The sequence below is a fragment of the Oncorhynchus kisutch genome, linkage group LG6 (genome assembly GCF_002021735.2).
Source record: "Oncorhynchus kisutch isolate 150728-3 linkage group LG6, Okis_V2, whole genome shotgun sequence".
Taxonomy (NCBI): Eukaryota; Metazoa; Chordata; class Actinopteri; order Salmoniformes; family Salmonidae; genus Oncorhynchus; species Oncorhynchus kisutch.
In genome coordinates this window covers 77,563,357-77,579,955 of record NC_034179.2, presented here as the reverse complement: position 1 = coordinate 77,579,955, position 16,599 = coordinate 77,563,357, and the positions used below count along the sequence as shown (strand labels likewise).

General features: G+C 44.3%; 1 protein-coding gene across 1 annotated transcript in view; it reads right to left on the bottom strand.

Moving 5' to 3' along the window:
* LOC109883084 (microtubule-associated serine/threonine-protein kinase 1) overlaps window positions 1-16,599 on the bottom strand; it is a 59,321-nt gene that overhangs the window by 40,674 nt on the left and 2,048 nt on the right. The window contains exon 2 of the mRNA XM_031827718.1: window positions 9,115-9,143. Coding sequence (XP_031683578.1) covers window positions 9,115-9,143 — 29 coding nt within the window. The remainder of the gene's footprint in view (window positions 1-9,114; window positions 9,144-16,599) is intronic.

Below are 16,599 nucleotides of genomic sequence, written 5' to 3'. Positions count from 1 at the left end.
GACATCCTACGTCTCCCCCTGACATCCTACATCTCCCCCTGACATCCTACTTCTCCCCCTGACATCCTACTTCTCCCCCTGACATCCTACGTCTCCCCCTAACATCCTACTTCTCCCCCTGACATCCTACATCTCCCCCTAACATCCTACTTCTCCCCCTGACATCCTATTTCTCCCACTGACATCCTACTTCTCCCCCTGACATCCTACTTCTCCCCCTGACATCCTACTTCTGGTCATCCAAATGTTTCCCGGGACAATGGTGGTCTTCTCTGATATCGCGCAGCGGAGGAGCTGGATGTTCCAGTGGGGCCAGAGGATAAACAAGTGCATAGAGAGGGCCCGGCAGTCTATCAATCATCTGGTGTATGCATTTCAGGGAACACAATCCGCCACCCTGATAAGCAGTGTGTCCCTGGGATGTCCCGTAGGGATGGAGTGCATTTGATGGATGAGGGCAACAACGTATTCCTTGAGAGTTTAGAGTTGGTCTCTCCAGTCTCTCCAGTGTGGCAGTTTCCCAAGGTATGGTGTTGACAATGAACTTTACTTAGCGAGCTAGCTGTGCTATGTGGGAGATATTGTCAACATTGAGTTGTGCCGGTTCATGATCAGTCCATACAGCTAATGTTAAAGCCTTGTTAGCTTGTAGCTAGCTAGTTAGCTAACATTACTGACTAACATTAGTTGGCTAGCTAACTGGCAATAGCACCCAAGGACTTTCGCTATCTTATTTGTGCTTATTTGTTTGTGCTCTGATTACATGCAAGTTTCAAGGTCAACAGTTTACACAGATGACTTCAGCCATGTGAAAAACCTTCCATAGCAAAATATAGCAAGCTTTCTTTGCTTGTAGCTTGCCTTTCATCCGACTGGTGAAAGCTAGCTACTAGCGCTGTTGCTGAGCAATCCAAGTGCTTTGGTCTGGTTTTAGAACTCTTGAAATTCGGCTAAAAAGATGCCCAGCTAGGAATGAGAAATCTGCCCAGAAGCGGCCCTTTTCCGGGAGGCCATAACTAATTGAATCAGCTCGGAATCGGGTGTCGGACTCGGCCGGAAATCAAAATGAATGATTGACCAGAATCGGCCCGATGTTTCCATCTACCGGAATTCAGCCGACTTTGCCGGCATTTTACCAGAATCTCTCCAGAAGCGGCTCGATGCAATTGTAAATAAATGTATAAAAATTACCTGATTTAGTCATTTTATACATACAAATTATACCCATCCACAATTGTTTTACATAATTGAATTGATTTATTACCCCCTTTTCATCATATCCAATTGTCTTGTCCCATCGCTGCAACTCCCATACGACCTCAGGAGGGCGAAGGTCGAGAGCCGTGCGTCCTCCAAAACACAACCCAGCCAAGTCTCGCTGCTTCTTGACACAATGCATGCTTAACCCGGAAACTAGCCGCACCAATGTGTCAGAGGAAACACAATACACCTGGTGACTGTGTATGCGCCTGGCCTGCCACAGTAGTCGCTACAGCGCGATGGGACAAGGACATCTCGGCCGTCCAAACCCTCCCCTAATCCGGACGACGCTAGGCCAATTGTGTGTCGCCTCATGGGTCTCCCGGTCACGGCCAGCATGGGTATTGAACCAGCATCTGTAGCAATGCAATTTGCACTACGATGCAGTTTCTTAGACCTCTGCACCATTCAGGAGGCCCCATCCACAAAGGTTTTAATTGTCTTGCACAAAGTATCAAAATTCTAAAATACTACTTAAAGAATTTAAATGTTAATTTTATTTTTTTATCAAAGAAACAATGAGGAAATATGGAAAAATAAATAAATAATGAAATGTTAATTATATAAAGCAGCCTGTGTAATCGTCTGCCAGAGAGTAACCACAATCGGCCCGAGCCCCAAGTAATATATTTGGGCCAAATTGTCCCGAGCTCAATCCCCACAACCTAGCCATAAGTAATACTGCCGAAGGCGGCCCAGACTCGGGCCACATGACGTCGGCCAAGTCTAACTCTCAGCCGAGTGCCCGACTCTCAGCCGGAATCAGCCCAGATCCACTGTGCTAGCTGGGTGTTAGCGTTGTCAGAAATGTAACAAAAGAGTAGCACATCATCGGTTCTTAATGGACAGAAACGAGCACGTGAGATTGATAAATTATACATTTAATCAAAACTGTTGCCCCTACAAACATATTCAGTCCAAAAGGTGGCAAGTCTAATAATCACTTTATGGACTCTGTAGTCTTGGTCTTATCTGACTCCTAGATATTGAGCTAGGTCGGGACAAGACATTTTATTGTTTTCCTAATTCTAACAACCCAGATGGGTCATGACCAGAGGTGTGTTGTGTACTTGAATTTAACATTGAGCTTCAACCAATGCCATACTATTGTGGGGGCTATAGCCAGTTAAGGGAAATCACAACTGACCGTAGATCAGTGTCTAGGGCAGTGATATTCAAACAATTTTTTCGCGCCCCCCCCCCCCCCCAAAAAAGAAACCAATAAATAAATTTACTCAATAACAATTTTCAAATGATCTTTCTCAAAAACGTTTGTATAATTGTCCCATACAATAATCTTCACTCTTAATTATTTTTTTTTTTAATTACAACCCCAACTTTGAATACCACTGGTCTCGGCGCTTACTTCAAAGCTAGAACAGCTTTTGACGTTGCAGTCTCAGAGACAAAACATTAGCTTCTTGTTATTGTCTTTGATTAACAAAGATCCCTTATTTTGTCTAGAAACATAGAGGCTGACAGAGAAACAGGAGTGTCAAGAGTGGCATTCTTCAGATTCAGTATTGAGGGGGTAGACTTTTCCTGGAACTGAAGTCAGGCTCTGACGGGACTAAAGAAGATCAAAGAGAATAAAAGCCCCATTACTCCACAGAATGAATTTTTACTCTAAGAGAGGAGTAATGCTACCACTTCCACCAAAGCTACTGCTATTGAGTCTAAACATCCCCTGAGAGACAGGAGACCACTCAGAAGGACGGATTCTTTGGTCTGGCCCAGGTATCTCGACACCCCACTTACCTCCTTCGATGTGTGATATGTGTGGTATTGGTTGAAGGTAGATTCAGAGAAATCACATTGCCACGAGCAGCACCGAAGATATATTGAGATAAATGAGATGCGAGACTTCACTCTCACAGTCACACACAGTATCTGCGTATGAGCACGGGTTCGCTTCACACTGTGAACAACGTTGCAGCCAGGGCACCAAAACAGTGGAGAAGCCTTGTGGTTCAATGCTCTTAGTTGTTGTGAAAATTGACCCACTACACTCTTTACTTTCTGCATCTACGTCATATTACTGAGTCTACCTTTAAGTACTGTGTAATAGTGGGTCTGATGGCCTTGTTTGTTTGTAAGGGTTAAGGTGTGGCCATTAGAGAGGGAGAGGTATGTGTAGGTGTGTGTGTGTGTGTGTGTGTGTGTGTGTGTGTGTGTGTGTGTGTGTGTGTGTGTGTGTGTGTGTGTGTGTGTGTGTGTGTGTGTGTGTGTGTGTGTGTGTGTGTGTGTGTGTGTGTGTGTGTGTGTGTGTGTGTGTGTGTGTGTGTGTGTGTGTGTGTGTTCTAGGGAGGGGTTGGTGATGGAGACGTGTTGTTTTCGCTCTGATCATTTTTGTGATGAGGTACACCTGAGCCCAGCACCTGAGGGACATACACTGTCTGATTATCAACACTCATTATCTCTCCTTTTATCACTCCTTCCCTCTTTATCTTCTTTACCTCTCACTCCTTCCATCCTAAACACACCCACCCACTACATCTGTATTTAGCTAACACACACACGGAAACACACACACCCCCACATAAAAAGAGGAGAGACTTGTGTGCACGCATGTGCTTGACTACGGCTGAATGGATACTCATCCCAGGACGTTCTCTCGCTCACGAGCTCTCTTTCTCTCTGCCATCCGCTCTTTCGTGTTTAAACTGTAAAGAGCTGGATACAGACAGAAAGAAATAAGGAGAGGGAAAGAGAGAGAGAGAGAGAGAGAAAGAGAGAGAGAGAGAGAGAGAGAGAGAGAGAGAGAGAGAGAGAGAGAGAGAGAGAGAGAGAGAGAGGCCTGTGCATGTCTTCACTGCTCACATAACCCCAGTGTGTTGGTCCTTGATGGAGGCTGAGATAGAGATATTACCCCTGGGCCCTGTGCTCTTACTCACTCCCTCTCTCTCCCACTCTCATTTTCTCTACCCCTTTCTTTCTCCCTCACTCTCTCTCCTCACTTGCTCAAGCCACTTTGACTTGAGGATGTGACTTGAAGATAATGTAGTGTGATAATGGCATGTCCATTCAAAACAAATAGGGAATGATGTTGATAATTTGGCTGCTAACTTAAAATGGTAACACAGGCCGATAGATCTATTACACTGCAGTGTAATGGGAATGTAGACGTGTTTGAAAATAATAATATAGGGGCACTATGAGATGATTGAACACACAAATTCATATGAAACTACTACCATCAGCACAACAGACTTCTTGTTAATCAGCATGCTGACTAAGTCAAGTATTTTCTGTCTGGTGGGTGTTTGTGTGTGTTGGTGTGTGTGTTAAAACTGCAGTAATAACAGGCCAGAGGCAGCATAATCCCTGGCCAATCAGCAGGAGAGAATGAAGTCATTGTGAGTCAGAGGGACTGGGGCACAGTAGGAGTACTTCTCTGAGATTAAAGCAAAATGATGTTGATCATGGCTAGAACTAACTGTTTTATAATATTCTGTGTCAGAGAGCTACAGTTGAAGTCTGAAGTTTACATACACCTTAGCCAAATAGATTTAAACTCAGTTTTTCTCAATTCCTAGTAAAAATTCCCTGCCTAAGGTCAGTTAGGATCACCACTTTATTTTAAGAATGTAAAATGTCAGAATAATAGTAGAGAGAATAATTTATTTCAGCTTTTATTTTGAAACATCACATTCCCAGTGGGTCAGAAGTTTACATACACTCAATTAGTATTTGGTAGCATTGCCTTTAAATGGTTTAACTTGGGTAAAATGTTTCGGGTAGCCTTCCACAAGCTTCCCACAATAAGTTGGGTAAATTTTGTCCCATTCCTCTTGACAGAGCTGGTGTAAATGAGTCGGGTTTGTAGGCCTCCATGCCCGCACACGCTTTTTCAGTTCTGCCCACAAATTTTCTATAGGATTGAGGTCAGGGCTTTGTGATGGCCACTCCAATACCTTGACTTTGTTGTCCTTAAGCCATTTTGCCACAACTTTGGAAGTATGCTTGGGGTCATTGTCCATGTAGAAGACCCATTTACGACCAAGCTTAACTTCCTGACTGATGTCTTGAGATGTTGCTTCAATATATCCACATCATTTTCCATCCTCATGATACCATCTATTTTGTGAAGTGCACCAGTCCCTCCTGCAGCAAAACACCCCACAACATGATGCTGTGTTCTTCGGCTTGCAAGCCTACCCCTTTTTCCTCCAAACATAACGATGGTCATTATGGCCAAACAGTTATATTTTTGTTTCATCAGACCATAGGAAATTTCTCCAAAAAGTATGATCTTTGTCCCCATGTGCAGTTGCAAACTGTAGTCTGTCTTTTTTATGGTGGTTTTGGAGCAGTGGCTTCTTCCTTGCTGAGCGCCAATCAGGTTATGTCGATATAGGACTCATTTTACTGTGGATATAGATACTTTTGTACCTGTTTCCTCCAGCATCTTCACAAGGTCCTTTGTTGTTGTTCTGGGATTGATTTGCACTTTTCGCGCCAAAGTACATTCATCTCTAAGAGACAGAATGCGTCTCCTTCCTGAGCGATGTGCCGGCTGCGTGGTCTCATGGTGTTTATACTTATATTCTATTGTTTGTACAGATGAACGTGGTACCTTCAGCTGTTTGGAAATTGCTCCCAAGGATGAACCAGACTTGTGGAGGTTTACAAAAAAAATTCCTGAGGTCTTGGTTGATTTATTTTGATTTTCCCATGATGTCAAGCAAAGAGGCACTGAGTTTGAAGGTAGGCCTTGAAATACATCCACAGGTACACCTCAAATTGACTCAAATTATGTCAATTGGCCTATCAGAAGCTTCTAAATCCATGACATAATTTTCTGGAATTTTCCAAGCTGTTTAAAGGCACAGTCAACTTAGTGTATGTAAACTTCTGACCCACTGGAATTGTGATAGTGAATTATAAGTGAAATAATCTGTCTGTAAACAATTGTTGGAAGAATGTATTGTGACATGCACAAAGTAGATGTCCTAACCGACTTGGCAAAACTATAGTTTGTTAACAAGAAAATTGTGGAGTAGTTTATGTGTATGTTAGCTTCCGACTTCAACTGTCCATATTCCCTTACAGTCATCGCTCAACAAAGAGTTGATCTCAGCATTACTGAGTCAACCTGATTCAAACAGAGCCATGGATATAATCAAACAGTCAACTTTCATTTTTTGAGTCACTGATTAGTAAAATAATATATACAGTCCTATCTTAGCTGGTACATAGAGGATGTATAGAGGATGTCCGTAGAACCCCTGACACAGCAATCTTTATAAACACTACTCTAAGCCACTCGACAGCCTCACTCAGCAGTACTGGGCAGAAATACAAAACCAGATGGACACTCTCTCTCACACACACACACACACACACACACACACACACACACACACACACACACACACACACACACACACACACACACACACACACACACACACACACACACACACACACACACACACACAGACACACACACAGACACAGACACACACACACTCGGTGACCTTATAAGCACAAACACATCAGTCGCACTGTCAATGCTAACCACCTCCTAATGTACACTTAGCTGATACACAAACACAGAGAGGGAGAGAAACACAGATAGATGAGGTGATGGAGATAGGGAGGGATAAGAGAAGGATACAAACAAAAGGGAGGACAGGGAACAACATCACGTATTACAAAGACAGAATCCCCCACCCCTCAAGACACACTGACCTATTTAACAGTGCCCTTTGTTTTATATTGTACCTTTTGGTGCGTCGGAACATGTTGCTTGCGTAGTGAGGGTAGCTTAGCGTAATGCTAAGCAACGAGAGCAGTTGAGAAGTGAGAGTCAGGAAGCAGCAGGGTCCCTTGAAAATGTCATCGCAAACGCTCCCTCAACCTTTAGATGTGCACCGGTGTCTGAGTGATGTGGCGGTAGACAAACGACAGTAAAGGAGAGGGAGGGAGGGAGGGAGGGAGGGAGGGGGGGGAGGGAGGGAGGGGAGGGATGGAGGGAGGGAGGGAGGGAGGGAGGGAAGGAAGGAAGGGAGGGAGGGAGGGAGGGAGGGAGGGAGGGAGGGAGGGAGGGAGGGAGGGAGGGAGGGAGGGAGGGAGGGAGGGAGGGAGGGAGGGAGGGAGGGAGGGAGGGAGGGAGGGAGGGAGGGAGGGAGGGAGGGAGGGAGGGAGGGAGGCTGTCTTTGATTTTAAATAGGAACAAAAAAGCAGACAGGGAATTGTGGATCGTGTCTCAAGGGTAAAGGCCATGGCAAGGGAAGGGATGATGAATTCATTATCCCAGGGAGGAGGAGAATACTCTCAAAGAAGTCCAGAGCTTGTTAATTGAAGCTGATGCTAGAAGGTGGTAGAGGTGTGTGTGTTTATCTGCAATATGTGTGTATACAAGTGGACGTGTTGTGCATAACAAAAAACAGATATTTTAAATTAGATATGTGCACATCCATTCCATAATTCATCCAAGCAAATGTAAAACCACAAATGTGCTGATAAATACAAGCCTACTGAGAACAATAGAGGAGACACCACATCCAGATGAATAGATCAAGGCAGTAGATGAATGTGAGGCCTACTCCAGTGAGCTCATCTATAATGGATGATATGGATGATACTGGTCTAAGGGGAGGGAGGCCTAGAATGGGAACCAGACTGAGACAGAATGAAGCCAGATGGTACATCTCTGGAGGAGAGCATAGAGTTGATGACTAAATGGGGGACAAAATGAAAGCTGAATACCACTGTGAGGGAAAGATAGAGGAGATGACCAGTGGTCACTGAGGTCAGAGGTCAGCACAGTCCCCAGGTTCATTTCCTGGTTTATTTCCCAGGGGTATGGTGTGGGTGATATGGGCAGGGGGAAGAGACGGGTTACAGAGAAAGGCAGAGAGAGGGACCGGATGGAAGTAGGGACAGAGACTACACAGAGAGAGTGCTTGTGTCTCTGTTCTGTATGCTGTGATTATAAACACACACAAGTGTGCACATACACACACACACACACAATGATAGAATGATAAAAGCTTCATCTACCACATTATTAACTTATTATAACATTTAATTAACACAATAAATCATTTCAGCCATATCTTTGTCTTGCTGACACAGACAATAACACACTGGAGCTGTTTCCCTACCACACACAAGCTAGGGTATGAGAAGGAGGGGGAGAGAGAGAGAGCGAGAGACAGAGCGAGAGACAGAGCAAGAGAGGCAGAGTGAGAGACAGAGCGAGAGAGGCAGAGCGAGAGAGAGCGAGAGACAGAGCGAGAGAGGCAGAGCGAGAGACAGAGCGAGAGAGGCAGAGCGAGAGACAGAGCGAGAGAGGCAGAGCGAGAGACAGAGCGAGAGAGGCAGAGTGAGAGACAGAGCGAGAGAGACAGAGCGAGAGAGGCAGAGCGAGAGACAGAGCGAGAGAGGCAGAGCGAGAGACAGAGCGAGAGAGGCAGAGCGAGAGACAGAGCGAGAGAGGCAGAGTGAGAGACAGAGCGAGAGAGACAGAGCGAGAGAGGCAGAGCGAGAGACAGAGTGAGAGAGGCAGAGCGAGAGACAGACAAAGAAAGAGGAGGAAGTGTTTCAGCACCATGGAAAGCAATCAGACGCAGAGCGCTGTCTACCCAGACAGACAGCAGGATTGCCTCCTCCATTCATTCTAATTCCCCTCTAAGCACCTCTCAAGTATCCTCAAACCCACAATAGGGTGTTGAAATGCTAATCATGTCTTAACAGGGATTCAACAGGGATGAAATCTTCCAACCAGGACAGTAGAGCCCTCGGCTGATAAAAGAGTTGTTGTTTCCAAACACACACTTCCCCAGGCTCGGGGGGTGTTTCATAGGGAGTGCCCAGTTGGCCAGGAGGGAGGGAAGATGTACTAACCTGCTGTTCTTGCGGGGCAGTGGCAGATCCTTCTGGAAGAAAGGCAGAAAAAGAGAGGACAACAGAGATCAGGTACTGGTAACATTAGAGGGATTCACAGGTTACGAGGTGGTTAGAAGCAGAGAAACAGACATCAACTAAACCCCTGTACGTCACCTCACCACATTTGACCATAAGGTAAGCAATGGAATGTTATGACTTGACACCTCCCTTCAGTCTCTTGGTCCACTTGGACCTCGCCTCTACTATAAAGACTCACATATACAGGACATTAATATACACAGTACATGGTATTCTGTGTGTCTTTGTTTGTGAATTCCGTTGGGGGAACGAAACAGCAGAACAGAGAGGATGGATAAGTGCATTATGTGCTTGTATATGTGAGTGTGTACTTCAGCAATGTGGACCAGTGCTTTGAAGTGGACCAACACTCTCTCTACCGCTCCCTCTGTAAGGGAGTGCGTAACTGGTGGCAGGGAAGTCAGGCGCAGGAGAGCAAAACTGGGTAATCAACGGAGCAGTCTTAATCATAAAATCACCGGAAACCAGAACAACAAACAAATGGGTACAAAACCCGTCGCGCACCAGAGAAAACGTGCACATGCACTTACAATAAACAATTCCGCACAAAGACATAACAATATTAGGTTAATCTTGAGCTAAAGTGTACATGTTTGTTTGTGTGTGTGTGTGTGTGTGTGTGTGTGTGTGTGTGTGTGTGTGTGTGTGTGTGTGTGTGTGTGTGTGTGTGTGTGTGTGTGTGTGTGTGTGTGTGTGTGTGTGCTTACATGTATACTATAAGCTGTTAGGGCTTGGAATTCCCAGGGACTTCACAATACGATATCATCACAATATTAGGAGCTCATGATTCTATATTGCGACTTGATGTTGCGAACATATTGCTCACTATATGTCTGCTGCAGAGAGACGAGAGAGCATGAGAAAATGAGTTTTGATCTGTATGGGAAATAAAACTGCTGAAATAATGTTGGCTCACTATTTAAAAGGAAGGTGGAGAACAAGCTATAGGATGAAAAATACCCGAGTTTTGGCACAGCTACAGCCGACTATCTCTACCTACAATTATTTGTATTCTTTTTTATTATTACAAATTAATAATTAATATCATCCAAAAATAATGTTTGTGATATGTAACTGTATCCATTTTTTCCCCATCCCTATAGGAAATAGACTGAATAATGTGTGTGTGTGATCCTCTTCATAAGGTTCTCCCTCTGGAACAACTAGAGAAACCCTCTCCACAGTGTGTGCTTGTCAAGTAGAATGTCTTTGTATCCCAGGGACAAACCTCCCACGTAGCAGAATACATTCAACACTCAGTTACCTTGAAGTGTCAAATGGAACACTCTACAGATGAAATAAATAATTTTGGATCAAAAGAGAAGTAACCTCACCATTGTAAGTTTTACACCCAGCACAAGCCGAAGGTCATCGATAGTTGTTGGTGTATGTTAAGCTCCTCCCATGGGTTTACGTGTTAATAGAAACAACTTCCTCTTTACAAGGATGACCGAATATTCAACCTATTGATTCCTCCTCACTCCTCCAATGGTCAGACTAATTGATCCTGAGTCATCAGAGCTCTGTACATTACTTGAAAGTGTGGATGGTCGGAAGACAGTGCAGAGAGAGACTAGCAATGTGGAAGGTGTATGAACATATCTCAGACACAACATCATAAAGATATCTGGCTCGTACCCGTCATACTGCACATACCAGTGAATCACTTTATAATTGCCACTTTAAGAGCTGTGGCATAGATCCATATTGAGTCTATGCCTGTACTGAAATGCACTTTCAATAGATACTCTCCATTGCGCATAATTTTTCATCCAGGTCATGTAACCTCTCATAACATGATTATCTAGTTTGCTTTGACACACAAAGAGCGGGAATCTTTTTATGCTACAAGTGCAGACTAGTTAGAGTAAGAAAGAATGAAGAGAAAACCTTCCGAATATAGAGGTATGAAACCAAAGGAACAAAGCAGGATGCACTAAGCCGACTACAGCATTTAATCAAAATGAGTCTGCTCATTGTCTGATGTCCTCAGTAGGGCCCTTTACTGCTGTGGCCTGTCTGAGGCATGTCTAGACAACAAAGAGAACAATGTGGTGCATCAAAGAGAATGCGACCTTCTATTTGTCTGGGAGGAAGGAATCAGAACCATGGACAGGGCCCTACAGGTGTAGGATCTTAATTTCGAAAATTAATTTAAATTTAATTTGGACATCAGGAAAATAATCCAGCAGCAACAGGAAATGTGAATTATTATGTTGATTATAATGAATGGAAATGTTTGTCGGGGTTGATACATTTTACGGATCCCTCCAAAACTTCAAGCACACCTGTCCCCTATTCCCACTGATTAGTATTTGTATATATGTGTCCTTTGGTTTCCATGGGGGGGTCGGTTATTGTTCCCATGTCCGTTGGTGGTGTGAGTGCCTATGCGTTGGTGCAGCAGTTATGCTGCGTGCTATATATATTGTGTATTATGGGTATTGTCCTGTGTCGGTCAACGAGGTTTACCATCGCTCTTTTGTTTGGGTACAGCCCAGTGTTTTTGTATACGTGTTTGTTTTGGGTGTATTAAAAAAAACTATTGCGCCTGTCTCCAAAATCCTTTATACCAGCATGACAATTGGAAACTTCAGAAGCCTCTTACAACGTAAAATACACTACAAGTTTTAAATGTCCTGCATTGGAATCAGCACCATGGACAGGGCCCTACCTTGGAAGAAGGAATCAGCACCATGGACAGGGCCCTACCTTGTAAGAAGGAATCAGTACAATGGACAGGGCCCTACCATGGAGGAAAGAAACTGGACCCTGGACCGGGGATACTTAGGAGGAGGTCACTCCACAGAGCCAACTCAGGAGTGGGATATGGAAGAGGGATATAGTAAAGGGATTCAGGAAAGCGTATAGGTTCAAAAAAAACTAATGAGTTCAGGAGAGGAGATTAGCTGCTTGAGAGCCAATGTATCCAATCAGCTCATATATGATGGAATAACATCTGGTCTGGAGAGTGGTCTGACAAAAGGTGCCTCCCCTCCTGAATATTAATTTGCTTTAGATTTGCATGAGAATGTCAGATAATGTAAGTTATAATGTCATGTTTTCGAATAAAAAAATATGCAATGAATAAAGGTCACCCCCTCAAACTGCCTGACAAACAACATGATTTTCATTGTTGAACCAATATTTTAATGCTCTCTCACTTTGTCAGGCCATATGGGGAGAGTCTCATGTCACACTGAAATATAGACTTTATCGATGGCCAGCCATTGTGTCATTGACTTAGTCAATCCAGGAAGCTGAGACTAATGAAAGAGATTGTAATTGAGTTTCCGCTCTCTGAATGTTAAACACACTAAAAGCACAGCGACTGGCTGACGGTAGAGATTGGTGCTCTGAATCTGATGGATCTGGAGCGGAATGACGACAGATGGAGCTCTGTCACAACCGTACTGTGCCCACTGACTGATCACAGATTTGAAAGCAAAACAATGATGCTCTATATTTACCCCCTCTCTGTGACGAGGATGACTGCTCTTCCAGAAGGTTCTGCACTGTGGATTGAGGAGTCTAAATGGTCCTTCTGAGTCGCAACCACATTGGGATGTTTGTGACACAAATGACGAAACATACGTCAAATGTCTATGAATATATTCAAATAGACTGTATTGTCCTGTGATTGCTGTGCTTGGCAGCATTACAAATACAGTTCAGGAGTTTGAACTCTCAGTTATAAGTCACTGTTCCACCGGATGCACCACAATATACTTGTTTATTCAGCCCAGAGCAGAACGTGGTGCGCTGGTGACCGTTTCAACACGGGATGGTGCATCTCAAGGAGTTTTATCCTTTCAATAAGAAATCCTAATTTATAGAATAAAAGTGATTGTGATGTACAGTGCATTCGGAAACTATTCAGACCCTGTAACAACATTCATCGTCGGAAGAAGAGGAATCATCAGAGCAAAGCACAGCGTGGTAAATGTTCATGTTATTTTTATTTAAACTGAACACAAAACCAAATAACAAAGAATGAACGAAAACAAAACAGTCCTGTCAGGTGCAGAAACACAAAACTACTACCCACAAGACACAGGTGGGAAAAGGCTACCTAAGTATGGTTCTCAATCAGAGACAACGATAGACAGCTGCCTCTGATTGAGAACCACACCCGGCCAAACACACAGAAATAGAAAACATAGAACACAAAATCATAGAATGCCCACCCCAACTCACGCCCTGACCAAACCAAAATAGAGACATAAAAATGATCTCTAAGGTCAGGGCGTGACTGTAACGGTTTTCTTTTGGTGAAAGAGAGGCGGACCAAAATGCAGCGTTGTGATGATTCATGTTTGTTTAATAAAGGAAACTAAACATGAATAAACTACAAAATAATGAAATGTGAAAACCTAAACAGTCCTATCTGGTGCAAACACAGAGACAGGAACAATCACCCACAAAACCCAACACAAAACAGGCTACCTAAATATGGTTCCCAATCAGAGACAATGACTAACACCTGCCTCTGATTGAGAACCATATCAGGCCAAACATAGAAATAGACAAACCAGACACACAACATAGAATGCCCACCCAGCTCACGTCCTGACCAACACTAAAACAAGGAAAACACATACGAACGATGGTCAGAACGTGACAGTGACAGACCCCTTGACTTTTTCCACATTTTGTTTTGTTACAGCCTTATTCTAAAATTGATTAAATTGTTTGTTCATCAACCTACACATAATACCCCTTAATGACAAAGCAAAAACAGGTTTTTAGAAATGTATGCAAATGTCATAAAAAAATGGAAATATTACATATACATAAGAATTCAGACCCTTTACTCAGTATTTTGTTGAAGCACCTTTGGCAGCAATTACAGCCTCAAGTCCACTTGGGTGTGACGCTACAAGCTTGGCAACCCTGTATTTGGGGAATTTCTCCCATTCTTCTATGCAGATCCTCTCAAGCTCTGTCAGGTTGGATGGGGAGTGTCGCTGCACAGCTATTTTCAGGTCTCTCCAGAGATGTTCGATCGGGTTCACGTCCGGGCTCTGGCTGGGTCACCCAAGGGCATTCAGAGACTTGTCCCAAAGCCACTCCTGCATTGACTTGGCTGTTTGCTTAGGGTCGTTGTCCTGTTGGAAGGTGAACCTCCACCCCAGTCTGAGTTCCTGAGCGCTCTGGTGCAGGTTTTCATCAAGGATCTCTCTGTACTTTGCTCCGTGGATCTTTCCGTCGATCCTGACTAGTCTCCCAGTCCCAGCCGCTGAAAAACATCACCACAGCATGATGCAGCCACCACCCTGCTTCACCATAGGGATGGGGACAGGTTTGCTCGACATGACCCATGGCACTCAGGCCAAAGAGTTCCAGCTTGGTTTCATCAGACCAGAAAATCTTGTTTCTCATGGTCTGAAAGCCTTTAGGTGCCTTTTGGCAAACTTCAAGAGGGCTGCCATATGCCTTTCACAAAGGAGTGGCTTCCGTATGGTCACTCTACCATGATGGCCTGATTGGGGAAGTACTGCAGAGATGGTTGTCCTTCTGGAAGGTTCTCCCATCTCCACAGAGGAACGCTGGAGCTCTGTCAGAGTGACCATCGGGTTCTTGGTCACCTCCCTGACCAAGGCCCTTCTCCCTCGATTGCTCAGTTTGGCCAGGTGGCCAGCTCTAGGAAGTCTTGGTGGTTCCAAACTTCTTCCATTTAAGAATGATGGAGGCCACTGTGTTCTTGGGGACCTTCAATGCTGCAGAAATGTTTTGGTACCCTTCCCCAGATCTGTGCCTCAACACAATCCTGTCTCGGAGCTCTACGTACAATTCCTTTGAACTCATGGCTTGATTTCTTCTCTGACATTCACTGTCATCTGTGGGACCTTATATATGCAGGTATGTGCCTTTCCAAATCATGTCCAATCAATTGAATTTACCACAGCTTGACTCCAATCAAGTTGTAGAAACATCTCAAGGATGACCAATGGAAACAGGATGCACCTGAGCTCAATTTTGAGACTCAAAGCAAAGGGTCTGAAGACTTATGTAAATAAGGTATTTCTGGGTTTTTTAACATACATTTGAAAAAAAAAGTATAACTTTGGAACAAGTCTTTGAATGTCCTTGAGTGGCCCAGCCAGAGCCCGGACTTGAACCCGATCTAACATCTCTGGAGAGACCTGAAAATAGCAGTGCAGCAACGTTCTCCATCCAACCTGACAGAGCACACCAAATACAGGTGTGCCAAGATTGTAGCGTCATACCCAAGAAAACTTTAGGTTGTGATCACTGCCAAAAGTGATTCAACAAAGTACTGAATACTTGTGTAAATATGATATTTCTGTTTTTCATTTTTAATAAATTAGCAACCATTTCAAAAAACCAGTTTTTGCTTTGCCATTATGGGGTATTGTGTGTAGATTGATAAGGGGAAAAAACGATTTAAATGTGGAAAAAGTCAAGGGGTCTGAATGCATTCTGAAAGCCCTGTATATAGAACCTTCCACCCCCAGCTGGGATATGGATGCTGATGAAGACCTAATGGTCAAAACGTTATTGTAATAAGATCCCCTGGGAGCATGAGCAGCAGTGTGCAGTGTTTTCCTTTCTATTAAACATAAATTCACCTAGAACTCCAGCACCTGCAAAAAGTACCTGGATGAACGTATGTTCTTCAGCTTTTGTACAACACCTCAATTTCAGCAATATGGTGCTACTTCAATTATCTTCCCCCAGACCACTTCCTGGCAGTAATCTCTGTGAAGCTCTCTGATAATGAGATGGGCTGGCTAAGACACCAGCCAGCCATGAGGATCAGACAGAGGCAGGTTGAGAGTAATGCTGCTGACGGACCCTGCCATGCTTCCCGAGATAGATGAAACAGCAGCACTATAAATGGTCGTCTGACGTCATGCCCTTCAGCTCCTCCTGTCTGAGCCGGAAGAGAAATGTTCCCGGCTGTAATGAAACAGTACCGGCTGGACTCCCTGCCCACAGCTACACCACCGCTGGCCCCATCATTTCGTGGACACACGAAGGACAATGGTGAGTAAGTGAGTCTGAGGGGCTGATCAGAACCTAGACAGGGGCCTACTCATCACCTCAGTCAGTGTCAGTGATTGGCTTACCGTACCATGTCTGACAGATGGAAAGTGGCTGGGGAGGAGGGTGATACTGTAGTATGGAAGTGTCATGTCATCCCCACTGGCTGGCACACAATCCTCAATAACCCACACATTATTCAGGTCGGTCCTTCCCCTGTATGCTACTGTACATACTGTGTGTGTGTGTGTGTGTGTGTGTGTGTGTGTGTGTGTGTGTGTGTGTGTGTGTGTGTGTGTGTGTGTGTGTGTGTGTGTGTGTGTGTGTGTGTGTGTGTGTGTGTGTGTGTGTGTGGAGGCTGGAGGGATAGTGTGGAGCAGATACAAAGATGTTTGT